Source organism: Nerophis lumbriciformis, linkage group LG13, assembly GCF_033978685.3.
Source record: "Nerophis lumbriciformis linkage group LG13, RoL_Nlum_v2.1, whole genome shotgun sequence".
In the NCBI taxonomy this organism is placed as follows: Eukaryota; Metazoa; Chordata; class Actinopteri; order Syngnathiformes; family Syngnathidae; genus Nerophis; species Nerophis lumbriciformis.
The window spans coordinates 35,572,042-35,593,652 of NC_084560.2; the positions used below are offsets into that span (position 1 = coordinate 35,572,042).

Below are 21,611 nucleotides of genomic sequence, written 5' to 3' on the forward strand. Positions count from 1 at the left end.
GTTTGTTAATGTCAGTGAAGGCAACACGTGTGTCAGTTTGTTTGTGTAAGTCAGGGAAGGCAACACGTGTGTCAGTTTGTTTGTGTGTGTTAGTGAAGGCAACACCTATGTCAGTTTGTGTGTCAGTAAAGGCAACACGAGGGGCAGTCTGTATGTGTGTAAGTGAATGCAACATGTGTGTCAGTTTGTATGTGTCAGTGAATGCAACACCTGTGTTAGTTTGTTTGTGTGTGTCAGTGAAGGAAACACGTGTGTCAGTTGTGTTTGTCAGTGAAGGCAACACATGTGTCAGATTGTATGTGTGTGTCAGTGAAGGCAACACGTGGGTCAGTCTGTGTGTCAGTGAAGGTAACATGTCAGATTGTATGTGTGTTTCAGTGAAAGCGACACACGTGTCGGTTTGTATGTCAGTGAAGGCAACACATTTCAGAATGTATGTGTGTCAGTGAAGGCTACACGTGTGTCAGTTTGAATGTTTATGTCACTGAAGGCAACACGTGTCAGTTTGTGCGTGTCGGTGTGTGTCAATTTTTTGTGTGTCAGCGAAGGCAACACGTGTCAGTTTGTTTGTGTCTGTCGGTAAACGCAACACGTGTGTCAATTTGTGTCAGTGAAGGCAACACGTGTGTCAGTTTGTTTGTGTGTGTTAGTGAAGGCAACACCTATGTCAGTTTGTGTGTCAGTGAAGGCAACACGAGGGGCAGTCTGTATGTGTGTAAGTGAATGCTACATGTGTGTCAGTTTGTATGTGTCAGTGAATGCAACACCTGTGTTAGTTTGTTTGTGTGTCAGTGAAGGAAACACGTGTGTCAGTTTGTTGTGTTTGTCAGTGAAGGCAACAGATGTGTCAGATTGTATGTGTGTGTCAGTGAAGGCAACACGTGTGTCAATTTGTGTCAGTGAAGGCAACACGTGTGTCAGTTTGTTTGTTAATGTCAGTGAAGGCAACACGTGTGTCAGTTTGTTTGTGTAAGTCAGGGAAGGCAACACGTGTGTCAGTTTGTTTGTGTGTGTTAGTGAAGGCAACACCTATGTCAGTTTGTGTGTCAGTGAAGGCAACACGAGGGGCAGTCTGTATGTGTGTAAGTGAATGCAACATGTGTGTCAGTTTGTATGTGTCAGTGAATGCAACAGCTGTGTTAGTTTGTGCGTGTGTGTCAGCGAAGGCAACACATGTGTTGGATTGTGTGTAAGTAAAGGCAACATGTGTCAGTTTGTGTGTGTGTGTCAGTAAAGGCAACACGTCCATCAGATTCTGTGTATACTGTATGTCTGTGAACGCAACACGAGTGTGTGTCAGTTTGTATGTCAGTGAATGCAACACGTGCGTCAGTTTGTATGTCAGTAAACGCAAGGCGTGTTTCAGTTTGTGTGTGTGTGTGTCACTGAAGGCAACACAAGTGTGTGTCAATTTGTATGTCAGTAAAGGAAGCACGTATGTCAGCCTGTATGCATGTGTCAGTGAAGGCAACACATGTCTGTGTGTGTGTGTGTGTGTGTGTGTGTGTGTGTGTGTCAGTGAAGGCAACACGTATGTCAGTTTGTGTGTCAGTGAAGGCAACACGAGGGGAAGTCTGTATGTGTGTGTCAGTGAATGCAACATTTGTGTCAGTTTTTGAGTCAGTGAAGGCAATACGAGGGGCAGTCTGTATGTGTGTGTCAGAGAATGCAACATGCATGTCAGTTTGTATGTGTCAGCGAAAGCAACACGTGTGTTAGTTTGTGCGTGTGTGTGTCAGCAAAGGCAACACGTGTGTTAGTTTGTGCGTGTGTGTCAGCAAAGGTAACACGTGTAAGTTTGTGTCAGTGAAGGCCAAATGTGTCAGTTTATTTGTCAGTGAAGGCAACACAAGTTAGTTTTTATTTGTCACTGAAAACAACAGATATGTCAGTTTGATGTCAGTGAAGGAAACACGTATCAGGGTTTGTGTATATGTCAGCAAAGGCAACATATGTGTCAAATTGTATGTGTAAGTCAGTGAAGGCAACACAAATGTGTGTCAGTTTGTGTGTCAGTGAAGGCAACACGAACACGTGTTAGTTTGTATCTGTATGTCAGTGAGGGCAACACGTGTATCATATTCTGTGTATATGTCAGTGAAGGCATCGTGAGTGTCAGTTTGTATGTCAGTGAAGGAAATGTGTGTATCAAATTCTGTGTATATGTCAGTGAAGGCATCATGTGTGTCAGATTGTATATGTATCAGTGAAGGCAACATGCGTCAGTCAGCATGTGTGTGTCAGTGAATGCAACATGTGTCAGATTGTATCTGTGTCAGTGAAGGCAACACGTGTGTCAGACAGTATGTGTGTGTCAGTGAAGGCAACACGAGTGTCAGATTGTATGTGTATGTCAGTGAAGGCAACATGTGTGTCAAATAGTATGTGTGTGTCAGTGAAGGCAACACGAGTGTCAGATTGTATGTGTATGTCAGTGAAGGCAACATGTGTGTCAGATAGTATGTGTGTGTCAGTGAAGGCAACACGAGTGTCAGACAGTATGTGTGTGTCAGTGAAGGCAACATGTGTGTCAGATTGTATGTGTGTCAGTGAAGGCAACACGTGTTTCAGATTGTGTGTGTGTGTCAGATTGTATGTGTGTCAGTGAAGGCAAGATGTGTGTCATATTGTATGTGTATGTCAGTGAAGGCAACATGTGTGTCAGATAGTATGTGTGTGTCAGTGAAGGCAACACAAGTGTCAGACAGTATGTGTGTGTCAGTGAAGGCAACATGTGTGTCAGATTGTATGTGTGTGTCAGTGAAGGCAACACGTGTTTCAGATTGTGTGTGTGTGTCAGATTGTATGTGTGTCAGTGAAGGCAAGATGTGTGTCATATTGTAAGTGTGTGTCAGGGAAGGCAACATTGTCTGATTGTATGTGTATGTCAGTGAAGGCAACACATGTGTCAGATTGTATGCGTGTGTCAGTGAAGGCAACACATGTTTCAGATTGTGTGTGTGTGTGTGTGTGTGTGTGTGTGTGTGTGTGTGTGTGTGTGTGTGTGTGTGTGTGTGTGTGTGTGTGTGTCAGACTGTATGTGTGTGTCAGTGAAGGCAAGACATGTGTCATATTGTATGTGTGTGTCAGTGAAGGCAACATTGTCTGATTGTATGTGTGTCAGTGAAGGCAACACGTGTGTCAGATTGTATGTGTGTGTCAGTGAAGGCAATATCGTCTGATTGTACGTGTATCAGTGAAGGCAACATGTGTATCAGATTGTATGTGTGTGTCAGTGAAAGCAACACGTGTGTCAGATTGTATGTGTGTCAGTGAAGGCAACACAAGTGTCAGACAGTATGTGTGTGTCAGTGAAGGCTACATTATCTGATTGGTTGCAGCTCCACCTTCATACTTTCCTTCACAGAGGAGATGTTGGACAAGATGATGAATGGAAGCTTGAGCTAAGATGTTGGACAAGATGATGAATGGAAGCTGCAGCTAACGGCGTAGCGTCACATGACGATAGCGCGAATGTTCTCCTTTAGGTCACACGACAGCGGGCCCTTTATCGGCGCAAAGATATTTGGATGGACGCCGCTCACCTTCTCTGCGTCCTGCTCAAAGAGGCGCAGCTGGAAGCACTGGTCCAGCTTCAGCTTCCTGACGTGCCAGGTCTGGTGGAGATGTTGCCTGGTGGAGTGCAGCTTGTCCAGCAGACTGGCCACCTGAGAAGATACCCCGCTTAGCTGCTCTGTCTCTAGTCTTTGCTTCCAAGCTCTCCCTTACCTTGGGCACCAGACTCTGGAAGTCAGCGGCGCCGGAGATGGAGCTCCTCCCCGAGTAGCCGTCGCTGCATCGGATGCACTGCAGCAGGCGCTGGCCTTCCCGGTCCAGCTCCTCCACTGGAGCCTTCAGCACCTTCAGCAGGAACAGGAGACATCACGCTGACAGCTGACAGCTGAGCCACTCTGCACACCAGCTGGTCTCATCTCTGAAGACCAAGCCATCATTCTTCACCTCCAGATGGTCCTCACCTTCTTCTTCAGCTGAGTGTGTTCTTCTATCAGCCCCCGAGATCCTTCAACGTCAGACGGGAAGTCCTTCTTGGACAGAACTTCCTGTCACACCAAACAACACATGTTTAATCCAAGCAGCAAATAATACAACTGCTGTAGTCAAACACCTCATTCATCCTTTCATCCTTGGATTCATACTTTACACATCAAGTCATTCATCCTTCCATCCACTGTTGGATTCAAACATCAAGTCATTCATCCATTCATCCTTCCATCCATTGTTGGATTCATACATCAAGTCATTCATCCTTCCATCCACTGTTGGATTCAAACATCAAGTCATTCATCCATTCATCCTTCCATCCATTGTTGGATTCATACATCAAGTCATTCATCCTTCCACTGTTGGATTCATACATCAAGTCATTCATCCTTCCATCCATTGTTGGATTCATACATCAAGTCATTCCTCCATTCATCCTTCCATCCACTGTTGGATTCATACATCAAGTCATTCATCTATTCATCTTTCCATCCACTGTTGGATTCAAACATCAAGTCATTCATCCATTCATCCTTCCATCCATTGTTGGATTCATACATCAAGTCATTCATTACACATCAAGTCATTCATCCTTCCACTGTTGGATTCATACATCAAGTCATTCATCCATTCATCCTTCCATCCATTGTTGGATTCATACATCAAGTCATTCATCCTTCCACTGTTGGATTCATACATCAAGTCATTCATCCTTCCATCCATTGTTGGATTCATACATCAAGTCATTCCTCCATTCATCCTTCCATCCACTGTTGTATTCATACATCAAGTCATTCATCCATTCATCCTTCCATCCACTGTTGGAGTCATGCATCAAGTCATTCATCCATTCATCCTTCCATCCATTGTTGGATTCATACATCAAGTAATTCATCCTTCCACTGTTGGATTCATACATCAAGTCATTCATCCTTCCATCCATTGTTGGACTCATACATCAAGTCATTCCTCCATTCATCCTTCCATCCACTGTTGGATTCATACATCAAGTCATTCATCCATTCATACGTCCATCCACTGTTGGATTCATACATCAAGTCATTCATCCATTCATCCTTCCATCCATTGTTGGATTCATACATCAAGTCATTCATCCTTCCACTGTTGGATTCATACATCAAGTCATTCATCCTTCCATCCATTGTTGGATTCATACATCAAGTCCTTCATCCTTCCATCCATTGTTGGATTCATACATCAAGTCATTCGTCCATTCATCCTTTCATCCATTGTTGGATTCATACATCAAGTAATTCATCCATTCATCCTTCCATCCACTGTTGGATTCATACATCAAGTCCTTCATCCTTCCATCCATTGTTGGATTCATACATCAAGTCATTCACCCATTCAGCCTTCCATCCACTATTGGATTCATACATGAAGTCATTCATCCATTCATCCATTGTTGGATTCATACATCAAGTCATTCATCCATCCATTGTTGGATTCATACATCAAGTCATTCATCCATTCATTCATCCATCCTTTGTTAGATGCATTCATTCATCCATTGCTAAATTCATACATCAAATCATTCATCCTTTCATCCTTCCAACCCTTGTTGGATTCATACATCAAGTCATTCATCAATTCATCCTTCATCCATTGTTGGATTCATACATCAAGTCATTCATCTGTGCATTTTTCCATCTATTGTGTAATTATTTTATTAAAACATGAATCCATCCATCCATTGTTGGATTACTACATCAATGCATTCATCCATTCATTCTTCCATCCATTGCGAAATTAATCTAATAAAACATGAATCCATCCATTCATCCATTGTTGGAAACATACATTAAGTCATTCATCCATTCATCCTTCCAACCATTGTTGGAGTCATACATCAAGTCATTCATCCTTCTATCCATTGTTGGATTCATACATCAAGTCATTCATCCATTCATCCTTCCAACCATTGTTGGAGTCATACATCAAGTCATTCATCCTTCTATCCATTGTTGGATTCATACATCAAGTCATTCATCCATTCATCCTTCCAACCATTGTTGGAGTCATACATCAAGTCATTCATCCTTCTATCCATTGTTGGATTCATACATCAAGTCATTCATCCATCCATTGTTAGATTAATACATCAAGTCATTCATCCATTCATCCTTCCATCCATTAAGAGATTCATCTATCAAAACATGCATCCATTCACTCATCCTTCCATCCATTGTTGGATTCATTCATATTAACATTCATTCATTCATTCATTCTTCCAACAATTTTTGGACTAATCCATTAAAACATTTACCCATTCATCTTTACAATCATTGTGTGATTCATCCACGAAGTCATCCATCCATTCATCATTCCAACTAAAGTCGGATTCATCTATTAAAACATTCATCCTTCCATCCACTGTTGGATTCATCCATTAAAAAAGCATCCGTTCATCCTTCCAACTATGGTGCAATTCATCCATCAGTTCATCCTTTCAGCTATTGTTGGATTCATCCTGGAATTCATCCTTCCAACCATTGTTGGATTCATTCATATTAACATTCATTCATTCATTCCTCCAACCATTTTTGGACTAATCCATTAAAACATTTCCCCATTCATCTTTACAATCATTGTGTGATTCATCCACAAAGTCATCCATCCATTCATCATTCCAACTAAAGTCGGATTCATCTATTAAAACATTCATCCTTCCATCCATTATTGGATTCATCCATTAAAAATGCATCCGTTCATCCTTCCAACTATGGTGCAATTCACCCATCAGATCATCCTTTCAGCTATTGTTGGATTCATCCTGGAATTCATCCTTCCAACCATTGTTGGATTCATTCATATTAACATTCATTTATTCATTCATTCCGCCAACCATTTTTGGACTAAGCCATTAAAACATTTACCCATTCATCTTTACAATCATTGTGTGATTCATCCACAAAGTCATCCATCCATTCATCATTCCAACTAAAGTCGGATTCCTCTATTAAAACATTCAGCCTTCCATCCATTATTGGATTCAGCCATTAAAAATGCATCCGTTCATCCTTCCAACTATGGTGCAATTCACCCATCAGTTCATTCTTTCAGCTATTGTTGGATTCATCCTGGAATTCATCCTTCCAACCATTGTTGGATTCATTCATATTAACATTCATTCATTCATTCCTCCAACCATTTTTGGACTAATCCATTAAAACATTTACCCATTCATCTTTACAATCATTGTGTGATTCATCCACAAAGTCATCCATCCATTCATCATTCCAACTAAAGTCGGATTCATCTATTAAAACATTCATCCTTCCATCCACTATTGGATTCATCCATTAAAAAAGCATCCGTTCATCCTTCCAACTATGGTGCAATTCACCCATCAGTTCATTCTTTCAGCTATTGTTGGATTCATCCTGGAATTCATCCTTCCAACCATTGTTGGATTCATTCATATTAACATTCATTCATTCATTCCTCCAACCATTTTTGGACTAATCCATTAAAACATTTACCCATTCATGTTTACAATCATTGTGTGATTCATCCACAAAGTCATCCATCCATTAATCATTCCAACTAAAGTCGGATTCGTCTATTAAAACATTCATCCTTCCATCCACTATTGGATTCATCCATTAAAAAAGCATCCGTTCATCCTTCCAACTATGGTGCAATTCATCCATCAGTTCATCCTTTCAACTATTGTTGGATTCATCCTGTAATTCATCCTTCCAACCATTGTTGGATTCATTCATATTAATATTCATTCATTCATTCTTCCAACAATTTGTGGACTAATCCATTAAAACATTTACCCATTCATCATTACAATCATTGTGTGATTCATCCATTCATCATTCCAACTAAAGTTGGATTCCTCTATTAAGACATTCATCCTTCCATCCACTCTTGGATTCATCCATTAAAAAAGCATCCGTTCATCCTTCCAACTATGCTGCAATTCATCTATCAGTTCATCCTTTCAGCTATTGTTGGATTCATCCTGGAATTCATCCTTCCAACCATTGTTGGATGCATTCATATTAACATTCATTCATTCATTCCTACAAACCATTTTTGGACTAATCCATTAAACCATTTACCCATTCATCTTTACAATCATTGTGTGATTCATCCATTCATCATTCCAACTAAAGTTGGATTCCGCTATTAAAACATTCATCCTTCCATCCACTATTGGATTCATCCATTAAAAAAAGCATCCGTTCATCCTTCCAACTATGGTGTAATTCATCCATCAGTTCATCCTTTCAGCTATTATTGGATTCATCCTGAATTCATCCTTCCAACCATTGTTGGATTCATTCATATTAACATTAATTCATTCATTCATTCCTCCAACCATTTTTGGACTAATCCATTAAACCATTTACCCATTCATCTTTACAATCATTGTGTGATTCATCCATTCATCATTCCAACTAAAGTTGGATTCCTCTATTAAGACATTCATCCTTCCATCCACTCTTGGATTCATCCATTAAAAAAGCATCCGTTCATCCTTCCAAATATGCTGCAATTCATCTATCAGTTCATCCTTTCAGCTATTGTTGGATTCATCCTGGAATTCATCCTTCCAACCATTGTTGGATGCATTCATATTAACATTCATTCATTCATTCCTACAAACCATTTTTGGACTAATCCATTAAACCATTTACCCATTCATCTTTACAATCATTGTGTGATTCATCCATTCATCATTCCAACTAAAGTTGGATTCCGCTATTAAAACATTCATCCTTCCATCCACTATTGGATTCATCCATTAAAAAAAGCATCCGTTCATCCTTCCAACTATGGTGTAATTCATCCATCAGTTCATCCTTTCAGCTATTATTGGATTCATCCTGAATTCATCCTTCCAACCATTGTTGGATTCATTCATATTAACATTAATTCATTCATTCATTCCTCCAACCATTTTTGGACTAATCCATTAAACCATTTACCCATTCATCTTTACAATCATTGTGTGATTCATCCATTCATCATTCCAACTAAAGTTGGAATCCGCTATTAAAACATTCATCCTTCCATCCACTATTGGATTCATCCATTAAAAAAGCATCCGTTCATCCTTCCAACTATGGTGTAATTCATCCATCAGTTCATCCTTTCAACTATTATTGGATTCATCCTGAATTCATCCTTCCAACCATTGTTTGAGTTTGAGTTTGAGTTTGAGTTTATTTCGAACATGCAAGTATACAACATGATACATCACAATCTCCAGTTTCTCTTTTCAACATGTTCGAAAAGGAGTAGGAAGAAGCAGAGCTTATTTAATCCTACCCCTTTTCTTTTACATAACAGTTGCTAAAACTTTTGTTCACTTGCTGTTCTCAATTTATTCACAATATACTCCATAAGTAATCACAATAAAATAAGTAAATAAATAATAATTGGTGAAGTAAGTTACATTTCATATGTTGAGATAAGTAAGATTATATTGTTGGATTCATTCATATTAACATTCATTCATTCATTCATTCTTCCAACAATTTTTGGACTAATCCATTAAAACATTTACCCATTCATCTTTACAATCATTGTGTGATTCATCCATTCATCATTCCAACTAAAGTTGGATTCCGCTATTAAAACATTCATCCTTCCATCCACTATTGGATTCATCCATTAAAAAAAGCATCCGTTCATCCTTCCAACTATGGTGTAATTCATCCATCAGTTCATCCTTTCAGCTATTATTGGATTCATCCTGAATTCATCCTTCCAACCATTGTTGGATTCATTCATATTAACATTAATTCATTCATTCATTCCTCCAACCATTTTTGGACTAATCCATTAAACCATTTACCCATTCATCTTTACAATCATTGTGTGATTCATCCATTCATCATTCCAACTAAAGTTGGATTCCGCTATTAAAACATTCATCCTTCCATCCACTATTGGATTCATCCATTAAAAAAGCATCCGTTCATCCTTCCAACTATGGTGTAATTCATCCATCAGTTCATCCTGTCAGCTATTATTGGATTCATCCTGAATTCATCCTTCCAACCATTGTTGGATTCATTCATATTAACATTCATTCATTCATTCATTCTTCCAACAATTTTTGGACTAATCCATTAAAACATTTACCCATTCATCTTTACAATCATTGTGTGATTCATCCATTCATCATTCCAACTAAAGTTGGATTCCGCTATTAAAACATTCATCCTTCCATCCACTATTGGATTCATCCATTAAAAAAAGCATCCGTTCATCCTTCCAACTATGGTGTAATTCATCCATCAGTTCATCCTTTCAGCTATTATTGGATTCATCCTGAATTCATCCTTCCAACCATTGTTGGATTCATTCATATTAACATTAATTCATTCATTCATTCCTCCAACCATTTTTGGACTAATCCATTAAACCATTTACCCATTCATCTTTACAATCATTGTGTGATTCATCCATTCATCATTCCAACTAAAGTCGGATTCATCTATTAAAACATTCATCCTTCCATCCACTATTGAATTCATCCATTAAAAAAGCATCTGTTCATCCTTCCAACTATGGTGCAATTCATCCATCAGTTCATCCTTTCAGCTATTGTTGGATTCATCCTGGAACTCATCCTAGGATTCATCCTTCCAACCATTGTTGGATTCATTCATTCATTATTTCATGCATCTATTCACCAATTAATCCAGCCAGCCAGCGATATAATTGTTCATCCACTCAGTCAAACTCATCTTCATCAATCAGTAGAAGACCTGATTGATGAACGGATTAATATTTGGGTAAATGCATGTAGCAACTACTGATGAATGAATGAGTTTGTGGATTAAGAAAAAATGTGATGGCTTTGATTTAACAATATATTTGTCAATTCACTCATTCATCTAGTCAACCGCAGTTTATTCCAGCCATCGATTCATCCATGAAGTCATCCAATAACCAGTCCATCCATGTACCAATCAGTCCATAAATCAGGTCATCTTCTGCTTCACCCATTCATCCATTAATGGTGTCACCTGCAGGTCCTCCAGCCTGGACAGCAGGTGAACAGCGTTGGACATGAACTCCTCCAGGGAGACTCGGAGGTCCATCCACTCCTCATGGTTGTAGTCCAAGGAGCCTTCGAAGTCGTCCGTCAGCTGTGAAGGATCCACCAGCTTGGCCAGACCTTCTACGGACACCATGCTGGTCTGGTGGGACCCAGGAACATGTCAGCTGAAAATACTGGAGATACGCACGCACGCACGCCCACCTCGAAGGAGAACTTGGCGCTGCCAAAGTTGGTCTTCTGCTTCTGCCAGAAGTTGTCGGGTTTAATGATGAGCGCCACGCAGATCTCCGCCGGGAAGAACTCCTGCAGGGTCTTCAGGAGAGGTTTGATCAACTCCCACTTGGAGCCGCGCATGTCGATGATGACGGTGAAGCCTCGCTTGCACACATCCTCGCTGCACACAGAACAAGAACTTGTTGGCTTCTAGAACCGGGGGTCCATGGAGAACCACAGACTGACAAATCAAAGGATGCGTGGTCACCCTCAAAACCCGAACAATATCTAGACTTTTTTTCAAAGAACTAGAAAATGCGGTTGTGGAGGGAGAGTGTGATCGGCGCGCCTGCAGGAGCAAAGGTCACCGCCTCTGTCGATGGTGTTGAGGGCGGAGCACCATCGGATAGGGGCTGACGGCGAGACACAGCTGGCAGGTGATTAGATTTCACAGGTGGTACGTGGTAATCTAATCATCTGTTGTCTTTAACAGTGAGCAGCTGGGAGCAGAGAAGGAGAGATGATACGGACGTGACTGAAAGGTCACAATCTGCTGGAGAAAGACTTTTGATAACTATATGTACATTAAAACCTTGTTAAAACCTACACGCTTGGCTCTGGTGCCGTGTCTACAGTGGCGCTGCTAGGAAGCGACTTCCACAGCGGCTTTAGTCGAAGTTTTGTTGAAGAGCCTAAGCTGGACTGAAATGCTAACAGTTAGCACGCTTGTTACATAGCGTCAAGTAACAAAAAAGATGAGCAAAATGAGCTAAGAAAGCTAGCATGCTAACAGTACTGTGCTATTGATTGATTGATTGAGACTTTTATTAGTAGATTGCACAGTACAGTACATATTCCGTACAATTGACCACTAAATGGTAACACCCCAATAAGTTTTTCAACTTGTTTAAGTCGGGGCTAACAAACTTACAATAGAATGCTCACAGTTAGGATCATATAATACCAAAATATACCATACTAAGGTGTAACCCTGCTAAATAAGCTAAAGAAAAGCTAGCATGATAATGTTAGCATGCAAAATGCTAACTGCAACGTGTCAAGTACAGAAATATATCTCTCTCTGAGGTGTGTACCTGAAAAAATTGTTTAAAATGCTACCCTGCATCAAATACCAAAATATGACTGAGGTGTATACCTACTAAATTAGCTCATAAAAAAAGCTAGCATACTAACATTAGCATGCTTGCAGGCATCATTCCGTCAAGTAACAAAATATTTGACACTGAGGTGTATACTTGCAGAATTAGCCAAAAAAAGGTAGCATAGTAACGTTAGCATGCTAAAAAGGCATCGTTCCGTCCAATACAATATCTGACGCTGAGTGTATACTTGCAAAATTATCCAAAAAAAAAAGCTAGCATAGTAACGTTAGCATGCTAAGAGGTATCGTTTCGTCGAGTAACAAAATATTTGACGCTGAAGTGTTTAATTTTTAAATTAGCAAAAAAAACTAGCATACATATTAGCATGCTTAGAGGTATCGTTCGGTCGAGTAACAAAATATTTGTTGCTGAGGTGAATACTTGCAAAATTAGCACAAAAAAAGCTGGCATAGTAATGCTAGCATGCTACGAGGTATTGTTCCTTTAAGTAAAAAAATATTTGTTGCTGAGGTGTATACTTGCAAAATTAGCAAAAAAAAAAAAAAGCTAGCATTCTAACATTAGCATTCTTACAGGCATCATTCCGTCAAGTAACAAAATATTTGACGCTGAGCTGTATACTTGCAAAATTAGCCAAAAAAAAGGTAGCATAGTAACGTTAGCATGCTAAAAAGGCATCATTCCGTCAAATACAATATCTGACGCTGAGGTGTATACTTGCAAAATTATCCAAAAAAAAAGCTAGCATACCAACGTTAGCATGCTAAGAGGTATCATTCCATCAAATAAAATATTTGACGCTAACATGTATACTTGCAAAATTAGCCAAAAAAAGCTAGCATAGTAACGTTAGCATGCTAAGAGGTATTGTTTCGTCGGGTAACAAAATATTTGACGCTGAGGTGTGTCATTTTTAAATTAGCAAAAAAAAAGCTAGCGTACATATTAGCATGCTAAGAGGTATCGTTCGGTCGAGTAACTAAATATTTGTTGCTGAGGTGTATACTTGCAAAATTATCACCATAAAAAAAAGCTAGCATACTAACGTTAGCATGCTAGGAGGCATCATTCGATCAAGTAACAAAATATTTGACGCTGAGCTGTATACTTGCAAAATTAGCCAAAAAAAAGGTAGCATAGTAACGTTAGCATGCTAAAAAGGCATCATTCCGTCAAATACAATATCTGACGCTGAGGTGTATACTTGCAAAATTAGCAAAAAAAAAGCGAGCATACCAATGTTAGCATGTGGTATCATTCCATCAAATAAAATATTTGACGCTGACATGTATACTTGCAAAATTAGCCAAAAAATCTAGCATAGTAACGTTAGCATGCTAGGAGGCATCATTTCGTCAAGTAACAAAATATTTGAAGCTGAGGTGTATACTTGCAAAATTAGCCAAAAAAAAAGGTAGCATAGTAACGTTAGCATGCTAAAAAGGCATCATTCCGTTAAATACAATATCTGACGCTGAGGTGTATACTTGCAAAATTAGCACAAAAAAAAAGCTAGCATACCAATGTTAGCATGCTAAGAGGTATCATTCCATCAAAGAAAATATTTGACGCTGACATGTATACTTGCAAAATTAGCCAAAAAAAGCTAGCATAGTAACATTAGCATGCTAAGAGGCATCATTCCGTCAAGTAACAAAATATTTGACGCTGAGGTCTATACTTGCAAAATTAGCCAAAAAAAGGTAGCATAGTAACGTTAGCATGCTAAGAGGTATTGTTTCGTCGGGTAACAAAATATTTGACGCTGAGGTGTATCATTTTTAAATTAGCAAAAAAAGCGCTAGCATACATATTAGCATGCTAAGAGCTATCGTTCGGTCGAGTAACAAAATATTTGATGCTGAGGTGAATACTTGCAAAGTTAGCAAAAAAAAAAAAGCTGGCACAGTAATGTTAGCATGCTAGGAGGTATCGTTCCTTTAAGTAAAAAAATATTTGTTGCTGAGGTGTATACTTGCAAAATTAGCCAAAAAAAGGTAGCATAGTAACGTTAGCATGCTAAAAAGGCATCATTCCGTCAATTAACAAATTATTTAACGTTGACGGGCTTTTAGCTCGGTGACTAACACGCTCATCTCTCATGCCCGACGACCCAGGATTGGAGTCCCAGGGGATCACAAATCCAGGGACTGAACCAGACGCGAGACACTTGTATGAAGACATTATTTGGATCATTGACCGTGAAGTGAAAACATGCCAAGTGGTCTGGTCAGTTCCTGCCCTGGGACTAAAGAGGCTTGAAGTGAGTCCGTCTGTGGTTCTGCTGCCAACACTCGAGTGCTTTCATGCCCATGCAAATCTAAACTGGCTCCATCTGCTGCTTTGATTCGGCTGACACCAACCAGGACCAGCATCAAAAGCTGCCCGCTTCATCCCGCCGCCATTTGGCGCCCCTGCTTGTCGCGCACCTGGGGACTGTGGACAGGTACGTGACCAGCCTCCGCAGGTCCTCCTGCTTTATTCGGTCGTGGTTGCTTCTTGCCGGGAACGTCAGGATCGGACCTCCTCGTTTGTCCCGCCCACCTGTGCACAATAAGAAACAGTATCATGGTCATTATTGCAAAAAGTAATGTTTAGTGTAGCAAATATGATTGTTTATTATTGTAAAAAATATTGTTTATTATTGTAAATATTACTGTTTATTATTACAAATGTGATTGTTTGATTTTTTGGAAATATGCTTGACTCTTTTGCAAATAATACTGTTTATTATTGTGAATATTATTGTTTATTATTGAAACACATTATTGTTATTCATAAAAATATTATTATTATTGCAAATATCAATTATTAATTCAAATAATATTGTTTTTATTGCAAATATGATTGTTGATCAATGCAAATATTTAGAATTTTTTGCAAATGTTTATTTTTTGCAACGCAAATATTATAATTTATGAATACAAAAGTATTGTTTAATAATACAAAAAACATGCTATTGATTATTTTTACAGTGTTAAATCTTTGGAATTATGATTTGCAAATAATACTGTTTATTTTTGCACATATTATAATTTATTTTTAATTATATATCAGTTTATTTTTGTAAATATTTTTTTTCATACTGTTCATTATTTTAATATAACTGTTTATTGTTAATTATTTAAACATTATTGTTATTAATACAAATGTTATTATTGCAAATATAAATTATTAATTCAAATATTATTGTTAATTATTGCAAATATCATTTATATAAATAATATTGTTTTTTTATTGCAAATGTTATTGATAATTCACGCAAATGTCATTGTTTAGTTTTTGCAAATTGTATGAATTATTAATACAATATTATTGTTTATTAATGCAAAAAACACTATTGATTATTGTTACAAATATGATTGTTACATTTTTGCAAATATGATTGTCTTTTTTGCAAATAATACGGTTTATTTTTGCCCATATTACAATTTACTTTGCAAATATTTGTGTTTATTGATGCAAATATGATTGTCTATTTTTGTAAACATGATTTTTGTACAAATTGTTGTTCATTATTGCAATATACCGGTAACTGTTTATTAATGCACTTTTATTGTTAATAATGCAAACATTATTATTATTAATAAAGGTACTCATTAATAATGCAAATATTTGTGTTTATTGATGCAAATAATATTGTTTATTACCGTAATATTATTGCAACATTATTGTTGTTAAGGTAAATACTATGGTTAATATTTTGCTAATATTATATTGTGATATTGCAATATTGCTGTTTATTAATACAAACATACTATATATACATATTATTACAAATATGATTGTTAAATCTTGGAAAAATTATTGCCTTTTGTGTAAATAGTATTGTTTATTTTTGCACATATTGTTTATTTGAGTAAATATAATTTTGTATAAATGATTGTTCATTAGTGCAAATATAACTGTTCATTATTGTAAATATTATTGTTTATTGTTGTGAATAATATAGTTTATTATTGTAAATATTATTGTTTATTATTGCAACATTATTGTTTTTAATGCAAATAATATTGTTTAGTTTTTGCAAATATTATGGTTTATTAATACAATATTATTTGTGAAAATATTTTTTATTAATGCAAATGTTGTTGCTTATTATTTCAAATAATGATAATTATTAATGTAAATATTATTGTTTATTACTGAAAGGATTACAGTTACATCATTTTGTTAGTTTTGGGGTTGCATTCGGTTCTTAGGTCAGATTTGGTTGTTGGGTCAGATTTGGTTTTTAGGTGAGATTTGGGTTTTAGGTCAGATTTGGTTCTTAGGTCAGATTTGGTTGTTGGGTCAATTTGGTTTTAGGTCAGATTAGTTTTTTAGATGAGATTAGTCTTTTTGGTCGCATTCGGTTGTAAAGTTAGATTTGGTTGTTCGGTCAGATTTGTTTTTTAGGTTAGATTTTGTTGTTGGGTCAAATTTGGTCTTTAGGTCAGATTTAGTTGGGTCAGATTTGTTTTAGGTCCAATTTGGTTATGGGGTCAGATTTGGTTTTTAGGTCAAATGTGGTTATTGGGTCAGATTTGGTTTTTAGGTCAGATTTGGATTCAAGGTCAGATTAGGTTGTTGTGGTTTTTAGGTCAGATTTGGATTCAAGGTCAGTTTTGGTTGTTTGGTCAGATGTGGTTTTTAGGTCAGATTTGGTCTTTAGGTCAGATTTAGTTTTTGGGTCAGATTTGATTTTTAGGTCAGATTTGGATTTTAGGTTAGCTTTTACTTGTCAGATTTGGGTGGGCTGTATACTATGGCGGCCTCACACTCCTGAGCTTTCTCGGTAAAGTCTATTCAGGTGTACTGGAGAGGAGGCTACGCTGGATAGTTAAACCTCGGATTCAAGAAGAGAAGTGTGGTTTTTGTCCCGGTCGTGGAACTGTGGACCAGCTCTATACTCTCGGCAGGATCCTTGAGGGTGCATGGGAGTTTGCCCAACTAGTCTACATGTGTTTTACGGACATGGCAAAGGCCTACGACCGTGTCCCTCGGAAAGTACTGTAGGGAGTGCTTCAGCAGCATGGGGTCTTGGACTTTCTGATCGTGGCGGTTCGCTCCCTGTATGATCGGTGTCCGAGCTTGGTCCGCATTGTAAGTCGGATACGACTCCGCAAAGGCTGCCCTTTGTCACCGATTCTGTTCATAACTTTTTACACAGAATCTCTAGACACAGTCTGGGCGTTGAGGAGATCCGGATTGGTGGCTTCAGGATTAGGTCTCTGCTTTTTTTAGATGATGCGGTCCTGCTGGCTTCATCTGGTCGCCATTTCCAACTCTCACTGGATCGGTTCGCAGCTGAGTGTGAAGCACCTGTCAGTCCAAGTCCATGGTTTTAGCTCGAAAAAGGGCGGAATATCATCTCAGGTTGCGGATAAGATCCTGCTTTAAGTGGAGGAGTTCAAGTACCTCAGGGACTTGTTCACCAGTGAGGGAAGAGTGGATCGTGAGATCGACAGGTGGATCATGGCAGCGTCGGCAGTGATGTGGACTCTACGCCGGACCGTCGCGGTGAAAAAGGAGCTAAGCCGGAAGGCAAAGCTCTCAATTTCCCGGTAGATTCACGTCCCTATCCTCACCTATGGTCATGATCTTTGGACTATGACCACAAGGACAAGATCACGTGTACAAATTTCTAGGTTATTAAGGCTCTCCCTTGGAGATAGGGTGAAAGGTTCTGTCATGAGGGTTAGGGTTAGGGATTAGGGTCCATGGTGTTAGCTCGAAAAAGGGTGGTATGTCATCTCAAGGTTGACTTAAGTAGAGCAGTTCAAGTACCACAGGGACAGTGAGGGAAGAGTGAATTGTGAGATCAGCAGCATGTGGACTCTGCGCCGGACCGTCGCGGTGAAAACAGAGCTCAGCTGGAAGGCAAAGCTCTCAATTTCCAGGTCGATTCACGTCCCTATCCTCATCTATGGTCATGATCTTTGGATTATGACAAAGGACAAGATCATGGGTACAAGGTTATGTGTTTAACGCTCTCCTTAAAATAGGGCGAAAGGTTCTGTCATGAGTTGGCTCGGGCCTGTGGTCAGGATGCCCCCCAGAAGCCTCCCTAGGGAGGTGTTTAGGGCGCGTCCGAACAGTAGGAGGCCAGGACACGTTGGGCAGACTATGTCTCCCAGTTGATCCGGGAACGCCTCAGGATTCCTTGGGAGGAGCTGGACGAAGTGGCTGGACGGAGGCAAGTCTGGGCTTCTCTACTAAGGCTGCTGCCCCCATGGGACCTGACCCGGAACAAGCAGTAGAAAGCGGATGGATGAATGGGTCATATTTAGTCCTAAATTCAGATTTGGTTGTTGGGCCAGCACAGCTGCGCCACGGAGTGTGACGCTCGAGTGTTTCTCGCATATCAGTTAGCTTTGGCACGCTCATGTGAACGTCTGCCACATGGCAGAGGTCCACATAAGTCATGTTGGTCTTACGCGAGATGTTTTTCCTGCACGCTTCCTGCCGGCCGCAAATCCAGCAGAGACCAGAAGGACTCTGTGGTCCCAGTTAATGGTTTTTTCTGAAGCCAACATTTGGTCTGCTGTGGGAAAAGCTCCAGCCATCTTGCGTGTCCATTTTGTGATCATGTGCGACCACAGTCTTGGTCTTGGTCTTGGTGCTGCGACTAAGACTCACTAGATCTGATATTATTCATGTGCCATGTTTTTCTGATGCCTTGGAAAGAACAAGTACACAAACAGAATGAGGTGAAAAGTACTTCAAGCACTAGGAGCTGATACTGGTGTATGCGCAGTACTTTGTGATTTAGTACTCCCGACGAAAAAGTGGATTTGTACAAACTGTTGGACACAAAAGACCAGATTTGGATTCAGCCCTGCAAAAAGGACACGTCTCTGGCGACAAAAGAGCGCTGACATTTAGCGCAGCACAAAGAAATATGCTAATGAGAACTTCGGGGCTGGTGTGTGTAGCACACACACGCAAAAAGATTGCTTTGATCTCAAAGACTGCTAAACTACAGTTTTAACAATCGTTAGCGAGGGCTTTGCTCCAGATAAAAAGCACTTTGGACTCCTGAGTCTTCATTACATCAGGAGGTAAAAACTTCAGGCATATTTTAGCACATGAATGGAATTCAATTTAAGAATCGTTATCCGTGCAAAAGAGGGATGATGCATGACGTGAACGTGTCTTTGAATACAATTAAAGTTGAATCCAGCCTAGCATGATGTTCAAGTGTAATGGCAGCATGCAGTTCGCATATAGCTATGCTAGTGTTGCTAGCTTATTGTGATGTTAGCATGTAGCTCATATAGCCATGTTAGTGTTATTAACATAGGATGATGTTCAAATGTAAAGTTAGCATGTAGCTCTTATAGTTAAGCTAGTGTTGCTAACTTAGAATGATGTTAAAGTATGGTGCTAACATGAAGCTCATATAGCCATGTTAGTGTTATTAACCTGGCATGATGTTCAAATGTAAGGTTAGCATGTAGCTCATATAGCTATGCTAGTGTAATCAACCTAGCATGATGTTCAGAAGTAATGTTAGCATGTAGCCATGCTAGTGTTGCTGACTTAGAATTATGTTAGTGTGATGTTAGCATGTAGCCCACATAGCTATGCTAAAGTTACTAATCTAGAGTGGTATTAAAATGTAATGTAAGCATGGAGCTCACATAGTTATGCTAGTATTGCTAACCTAGTATGATGTTAAAACATAATGTTAGCATGTAGCTCACATAGCTATGCTAGTGTTATTAATCTAGAATGATGTTTAAAATGTAATGTTAGCATGTAGCTCACAAAGCAATGCTAGTGTTACTAACCTAGAATAATGTCAAAATGTGATGTTAGCATGTAGCTCACATAGCTATGCTAGTGTTGCTAATCTAGAATAATGTTAAAGTGTAATGTTAGCATGTAACTCACATAGCTACGCTAGTGGTGTTACTGACCGAGAAAGATGTTAAAATGTAATGTTAGCATGTACCTCACATAGCTATGCTAGTGTTGCTAATATAGAATAATATTAAAGTGTAATATTTTCATGTAACTCACATAGCTATGCTAAAATTACTAATCTAGAGTGGTGTTAAAATATAATGTAAGCATGTAGGTCACATAGATATGCTAATGTTGCTAACTAGGACGACGTTAAAATGTAATGTTAGCATGTACCTCACATAGCTATGCTAGTGTTGCTAATATAGAATAATGTTAAAGTGTAATATTTGCATGTAACTCACATAGCTATGTTAAAGTTACTAATCTAGAGCGGTGTTAAAATGTAATGTAAACATATAGGTCACATAGCTATGCTAATGTTGCTAACCCAAGAGGATATTAAAATGTAATGTTAGCATGTAGCTCACAAAGCTATGCTAGTAATAATAACCTCGAATAATTGTCACAATTTGATGTTAGCATGTAGCTCACATAGCTATGCTAGTGTTGCTAATCTAGAATAATGTTGAAGTGTAATGTTAGCATGTAGCTCACATAGCTATGCTAAAGTTACTAATCTAGAGTGGTGTTAAAATGTAATATTAGCATGGAGCTCCCATAGCAATGCTAGTATTGCTAACCTAGTATGATGTTATAACATAATGTTAGCATGTTGCTCACATAACTATGCTAGTGTTGATAACCTAGCATGACGTTAAAAGATAATGTTAGCATGTAGCTCACATGGCTATGCTAATGTTACTAATCTAGAATGATGTTTAAAATGTAATGTTAGCATGTAGCTCACATAGCTATGCTAGTGGTGTTACTGACCTAGCAATATGTGAAAATGTAATGTTAGCATGTACCTCACATAGCTATGCTAGTGTTGCTAATATAGAATAATGTTAAAGTGTAATATTTGCATGTAACTCACATAGCTATGCTAAAATTACTAATCTAGAGTGGTGTTAAAATGTAATGTAAGCATGTAGGTCACATAGATATGCTAATGTTGCTAACTAGGACGACGTTAAAATGTAATGTTAGCATGTACCTCACAAAGCTATGCTAGTGTTGCTAATATAGAATAATGTTAAAGTGTAATATTTGCATGTAACTCACATAGCTATGTTAAAGTTACTAATCTAGAGCGGTGTTAAAATGCAATGTAAACATATAGGTCACATAGCTATGCTAATGTTGCTAACCTAGGAGGATGTTGAAATGTAATGTCAGCATGTAGCTCACAAAGCTATGCTAGTAATAATAACCTAGAATAATTGTCAAAATTTGATGTTAGCATGTAGCTCACATAGCTATGC

General features: G+C 38.6%; 1 protein-coding gene across 1 annotated transcript in view; it reads right to left on the minus strand.

Annotated features, from left to right (window-relative positions):
• The window catches only part of kalrna (kalirin RhoGEF kinase a), a 261,174-nt gene that overhangs the window by 159,211 nt on the left and 80,352 nt on the right, over positions 1-21,611 (minus strand). The window contains exons 5-10 of the mRNA XM_061970917.2: positions 14,823-14,937; positions 11,258-11,450; positions 11,022-11,195; positions 3,978-4,061; positions 3,730-3,861; positions 3,546-3,668 (exon numbers count right to left, since the gene is read on the minus strand). Of these exons, the coding sequence (XP_061826901.2) occupies positions 3,546-3,668; positions 3,730-3,861; positions 3,978-4,061; positions 11,022-11,195; positions 11,258-11,450; positions 14,823-14,937 (821 nt within the window). The remainder of the gene's footprint in view (positions 1-3,545; positions 3,669-3,729; positions 3,862-3,977; positions 4,062-11,021; positions 11,196-11,257; positions 11,451-14,822; positions 14,938-21,611) is intronic.